A 6,792-nucleotide genomic window follows, 5' to 3' on the forward strand; every position below is an offset into this window, starting at 1 on the left:
TATCTTTTACTGGTCCAGTAAAATGGACTGGAAATCACCTGGAATACTTTTCCATTGTTGATCTCATCGTAACACAAGACTACACTAGCAGACTATCTTTCTCCAGAGGATCCAAAAGCACATTGAAAATATTCTAAAAGCTCCCCCCAAACTCACCAGGTAATTAAAGCAATACAGATGCCCATTGAGTGACTACACCATGAATTAATAACAGAGGGAACATAATATTGACTTTGTTTCCTGTTTTGACTGTCAAATAGTCCCACACTGGAAGATGTTGCTCTGTAGGCTCACATAAAAACCCAAGCTGTCTCATTTTAATGTCACAAGTTGTTAGAAGACTTACCACTGGATCATATTCCCAAAGCTGATTTCCTTTTAGATGGTGGCACTTGAGCATCGTTACTGGGCCATTAAGTTTGGATACATCTAAACACAAATCATCTGTTCGAATTTCTTTGTTGGCAGTGTATGAGAAAACCTAGACAGAAAAAGAATGAGAGGAACTGGAAAAAAAGTTCAACTAAAAGATTCCTGGGGCGGGTGGAAGGGGAAACATTTGTGCATTACTTCATTAATATTCACTAATTTTTTTTTTCTTTTCCCTTCAGCATGTAGAGAAAGATTTTGTGGGCGGGGGGGGGGAATTTATATAAACACTGTATGAACAAGCTCTTCAGTCAAAATTGACTTTTTTTTGAATTACAGACTGCTTCCTGCATAGAAACAGGAGGATCCCCAACACAGGTAATCCCTGTACATTGGAAAATAATTCATTAAGAATTATTAACAAAGTAGAACAAAAAAACAGATGTCAAATAAATTCCAGAACTGACACCCAGAAAAATGTACATTAAAAACAGCATTTCAGGTACAAGGATGTTTTTTTTTAAACTAACAATGCAAATCAGGAGGTCTAACCAGAAGACAGTTCCAGAGAACCTACAGGAGATGAAGTCTAGCTTATAGCTGTTTCCTCCCCCCCCACTTCATTTTTGACTTGAAAGTTCATCTAAAACCTATTGCAATCAGGCCTCAAAAAACCTACAAAAGACAAACCACCACCAAATCTTCTCATGCATTTACTCTTACAGGCATCTTCTTCAATGAGGGTTTCCTTAACTTTACAACTTAAGTATATTTTAAAGATAACTACTGAAAGAATCAAAGAATTGTCCTGATGAGAAGTAGTGCTCCAAATAATTCAGTACATTAAGATCATTTTTTAAAAAATTGTCACCTGATTGCCACCCATTCCATGACAGTTAAAGATTCCAACTTTCTCGTTTTCTTTTCTTGCCATGTTATCCAGACATTGATTCGTCTCCACGTTTCTTATCTGGGAGTGAAAAAGAGCACATCACCAAAAGTTGATATTTTTAGGAGAGAACTAGGTCCATATCAAACCACACTGGCCCCAGTTCTCTCTATACACCAGAGGTTATGTGAATGAAATGTAAAATATAAGAACCGTACTACAATCAAAGACCACTGTCCAAGACTCAAACTCCCAAGCAAATGTTCAAGCTACCACGTTACAGAACCATGTTTGTTTCTTTGCTTTCTTTTGGGGATCTTTCCATCTTGGGGACTTTTTTGCTCAAAGACTCATCTACAATAGAATGGACCCAATTGAGTCTCCAGCCCAAAACCTTCCAAAGTTTTAAAGCACTCTCCTAGGCATGGTGGGTTTAATTCCATTTGAAATCACGGGTGACTGGGTTCAGTTTCCTCACTTCTTGAGTTATAGCTTTAATCCCTGTATTACTATATAGTAAGCAGCCATGAATATCAAGTCTCCTGAGAGTCATGCAGCAGCACAAATGCCTGCTCCGTTTTGTTAAAAGCATTTTTTTAAAAAACAAACAGTACAAAATCACCCTACAACAGGCTCAGTATTTGGCTCAACGTGACTTGTAGGGGAGAGTAGGTGCCTACTTAGTTAGGACAGCATCACCTGTACTACCTCTACAGTCACTTAAAAAACTTCAAAGAAAAAACAGAGAAATGCCCAGCACGGCTTAGGGATCACTGAAATTTGCTGGTCACTGATGAGGGTTTCTGGGGGTAAAGTTCAGAGCAGTTTTTAGGCAAAGTCCTTGTTTGACCTGGTCTAGTTTTTTAGCAAAACTCTGCTCATACTCTACATAGAGAACATTATACAGAAAGTTATCCATAACTATACATCTCTGAAGGAACATTTCTAAAGACCCTCTATGTGACAATTAGTACTGTAGTAAAAAAGGGAAAACATTCAAATTACAGTACTGTATACCAAAGTTCAGTTTTCTGCCCCACTGAGAAGCCAGATGTATCATTTTACAGATGACAGGAACACAGGTGCAAGATACTTGAACTTTGCTGGAGATAACTTGTTTGCACTACTCAGTTCAACATACAAACAACTTACTGCGCAACATACATTACATAGAGTAGATAAATACATAGGATAAAATCTTACCTCTCCCAGAGAAAAGTAATGGCGTGGAATTTGGGAATCAGGATAAACATTCTCCAGGTACCAGGAGAAAGGCTTGCACTGCAGCTTGCGTCTTAGTCCAAGGCGTGATGATATGTCCCCATAATCAACTTTAGTAACTCCTGTAGAAACAAAGTTTTATTCAATGGCTGCTAATAAACGTTACATAATTCCACTTAACACAAAAATCATCAGTACAATACACTGCTTGCACAAAATACTTTCTCTTTAGAAAGTCATCTCTACACAAAGAAATGTTTTGGTTTTTTTTTTAATATAGCATTACGCTGTTTATATTCTCGGAGAGGACACGTCAGTCACTACCTGTGACTTCTTTTTCCAGATAATTATACAAAAGATGGAATCACTACATCTGTGCTACACATGACAATTTCTTACCTGTGGTTTGTGGAACAATTTGAATGCAGTTGCTTACTAAGTTATCAGAGGAGAAATGCTGAAACCATTATAGTCATTAATGCCATTCTATCCCCAATGGCAACTGGGGTGCATATCTATGCAGCATAACATAGCAGTCTCCTTCTGTGGAGCAAGGAGAATTCCATTTTAATTTAATTCTGTAAGCCAGGTACCACCTGCTGGACCCTTTATCATCTATCTAACTGCACAAAGAAACAGTCAGAAAGCAGCCTTCATACAGGGAACTAATCCTTTAATAATTCAGTATTTGTTCAATATAACTGCAGCATTTGCAGGAAGTACGTTCACCATTAGGACTGTTACCATTTTTTGGGGGGTATTTTGCATGGCTTTTTGCTCCTTTGCTCCTCGTTTATCAAAGTGCTTATTGTTCCTGTATCTTCCCACTCCTTTATGGTTGTTTTAATTCCTTCTGAAAATTAATTTGTGCAAGTCCCATCTGCAGATGGGTTGAGGAAGGTGTGCATGATCAGTAGATATTTTTGCCTCACCAGATTTAAGCACTATTGTAATTAATATTCTAATAATATTAATTAATTAAGGGTAGGATAATCTCTAGTTTTCAGGCATCATGTTCTTTTTGTATTTTCCATATTACACTCCATACCACACAGGCCAAAAGTAATACACTACAAAAAAACCCAAACCAAACAAAAACCCAAACCAAAAAAGAACAAAACCAAGTCCTAGCAATTTAAATTCTCCTCACAGACCACAAATATGGCTCAATTGGCCACCACACTATAGACCTTCAGCTGCACACATTTTTCAGAAATCCCTCCACTTAGAGGACTGTGAATTACCTCTAAAATCGTTGACCTTTTGGAACAGTTTGAGACATTTCTAAGTTGGCATAGGGTGTTATTAAATCGACCTGCCAGCAGATGGTGTATTTCTACTCAGTTAAGACAGACAGCTGCATAATTTCAGCCAAATGTTTGTAAATATCAATAAAAACATTATTAATTTCAATATTCCAGAAAGAAAAAATGCTAGCCAGGCCTTTAGGCTTTTTTTTTTTTTTTGCCTTTTTTTGCCTTTTTTTTTCTTTAAAAAAACAAAACCAAAACCAAAATACTAAAGACTTTTTAACAAAGATGCTGGAGAACTATACTGCTACATGAATGAAAGCAAAGGAAAGCTTGTTTTTTAATGAAATTTTGAACAGTGAATGAAATTTTAAAATATCTTGGAATATGATCCCAGAAAACTTCAGCTTGGGCTTTCCAGTCACAAAAGAAATCCCAAACCCCAAAAACACAAGACAAACAAACTCCCCAAACACTGCCATATCTTCACCAAAGCAAATATTTGCTCTACACCAAAAGGAGCGCTCTCTCAAAAGATGATGAAGTAAGAGCAGAAAAACTGTACCAACCACAGCTAAGCATGGAGTTCTTCATTTTTCAGTGATGAAAAAGCAGCTGGTGGATGAAACAGTTATCATGCCATCCTCACAACTACCTTACAATACTCAAAACTCATTCATCACAGTTTACCACACTGACCTTCAGAAAACAACACTGTTAAGGCTTTGTAACATCACTGAATGGCAATAAGAATTAAAGTCACAACCATGAAGAATTAAATGTAAAGTGATACTTAATAGCATACAAGCATGCTGTTTCTTAAAGCAGTTTTAAATGTCACCATGTAGAAAGAAAGGTGCCAGCTGATTTTCCCTCTGTTACAACGACATAAAAGGTGTGTATTATATTCCATTTAGGCATTTTTAGTCTGAAAGATTTTTTAAAAATCCTCTCTGAAGTTAGGTCTGCACCAAACCATATACCAGCACAGAGACTACAGTTAGCATCAGGTTAGCAGGTGGACTGAATAGTAGAACCGGTTTAGTTGCCTTAGGGGTGTCCTCTAACAAGGCTGAGTTACTGTTTCCTAGGTTTCTGGTACCTTACCTATATTACTCAAAACTAGCTTGAGTGTTTCTATACATTTGTACTATACAGTGCAGCAGCAGTTACTTATGGGTAACAGTTCTTCTGGGGAAAAAAATGGAAGCAAACTAGGAAAACTGCAAAATATAAAGCATAAGCATAAAAATTAAGTACATGTCTAAATCATTATTTCCTGCACAGACCGGTAAAAACTATATACACACAACAGTAACATATATATTCCAGTGCTTTTGCACTTGTTTTTAAAAGCTCGGCTAAAAAAACCAAAACAAAAAACAAACTACAAAACAAGAATTAGATGAATTTTTCCTCCCAGGAGACAATTATGCCAGGCTTTACAGGTATGTGCATCACAAGGAAGACAATCATGTCCACTAGTTGTTCTTTCAAATATTTGGGCTTGGTTCATTAAAAAAAAAAAAAAAAAAATTAAAAAAATCAGAAATAGTATTTAACAGTACTTGCTACTGTTGTCTTTACTTGACCATGCAATATATATATTTCTGGCCCCCGCCCCCAACCCCAATTACATTAAAAGCCTAGACCTCTCTGATGATTCTATTTGTCACACAGCTTGCTGTTTGCTGTGGGACAATCACATGCTTTTTTCCCCACACATATGCTTAAAGATGTACTCAGAAATAAATACTGATAAGGCAGAAAACCCAACATCAAATCATCCAATCACACCATCACCAGTCCTTTTGTACAAATAAAAGATTCATCTCAGCACTTGCTTGTGCTGTCACTATTCTTGAAGTTTGGTATGCAGTACCAGACTACTCTGATCAGTAATATATAATGGTCTTTCTTATACCTTTACAAAAACATACATATAATGATGTCTATCAGTAGAATACTCCTTCTCCAGTTTAATTTTCTTTGCCACCTTATATTTTAGCTTCCTATCAGCCGTATTGCAACAGTTCTGCCATCCTCAAAATTTCGAAAGAGATGAAGATTTGCTTGCCAGGTTCAATGTGTGGCAATATATTTATGCTAAACTGCTTTGAAAAAACAAAGCAGCATGATGTTTTCATCACGATTATAAATTGCTCAATCATTATCAAAAGAACACTATGAAAACTGTTTCATCTAAAACTAGTCTTCTGTTAAAAAAATCATAGAACTTGTTTTTATTTAGTATTATGAAACTCGATAAGCAATAATCATTTTAAACCAATTTGAATAGCTACATTATTTGCATTCCCAATTAATGCTAATAGGGAATACTAGCTGAAAAAAAGAACACATGGACTCGCTCGCTACATATTTCGAACAGGGGCTTAGCTACATTGCAAGATGTGGCTCAGCCCGTCCTCTGTCCTCCTTATCAACCATAAATAAAAATGTTATCCATTTCCAGTCTGTACATGCTGAACCTTGACTTACCGTGCTTGGCTGAAGACAAGTGCATGCAGCAATTAGAAACTAGGCCTACTAATCCAGTTTTCAGGATAACATGTCTATGTCTCTGTCTAGACAGCTCTTGCTCAGGTAATTCTGCAATGCTGTCTTTTCAGGCCTTCTGCCTGTCCACTTAGCCCCAGTGCAACAGAAGATACCTTCTGGGGCAAACTTTTGGTCAAGAGTAAAATTAACTTCCACACAAGCCACCCAAGCTTATTGAAGCTGCTTTTTGGGATGCCTTCACCTCACCAGCTGGGACGTGAGAGGCTGCGGGAATGGCAAGCACGCACGCCGGACAAGGAACACGGGGGTGCACGTAGGAGCTGGAACCGAGACTCACATGTAGCATGGGGAAACCACACGGTATGAAAGTATCCATGCTTCACCTTTAGATTAAGGATATGAACAAATTCTACAGCTGTCAGTTTATCATTAATTAGTAGTTAGGAGAAGGTTAGGGGGAGGTAGCTGTGGTAAGCCAGCCTAATGCTTTGCAGCTGGTGCTGTGGAAAGGGGCAGCTTTCCCTTGCTCAACTTCGGATTCCT

General features: G+C 37.5%; 1 protein-coding gene across 1 annotated transcript in view; it reads right to left on the reverse strand.

The window, feature by feature from the left end:
- Positions 1-346: 346 nt before the first annotated feature.
- LOC104077365 (polypeptide N-acetylgalactosaminyltransferase 1) overlaps positions 347-6,792 on the reverse strand; it is a gene marked incomplete at both ends in the record, with an annotated part of 11,099 nt that continues 4,653 nt past the window's right edge. Inside the window, 3 exons of the mRNA XM_009578567.1 lie at positions 347-481; positions 1,241-1,339; positions 2,462-2,601. Coding sequence (XP_009576862.1) covers positions 347-481; positions 1,241-1,339; positions 2,462-2,601 — 374 coding nt within the window. The remainder of the gene's footprint in view (positions 482-1,240; positions 1,340-2,461; positions 2,602-6,792) is intronic.

The sequence above is a fragment of the Fulmarus glacialis genome, unplaced genomic scaffold, assembly GCF_000690835.1.
Source record: "Fulmarus glacialis isolate BGI_N327 unplaced genomic scaffold, ASM69083v1 scaffold45135, whole genome shotgun sequence".
Taxonomy (NCBI): Eukaryota; Metazoa; Chordata; class Aves; order Procellariiformes; family Procellariidae; genus Fulmarus; species Fulmarus glacialis.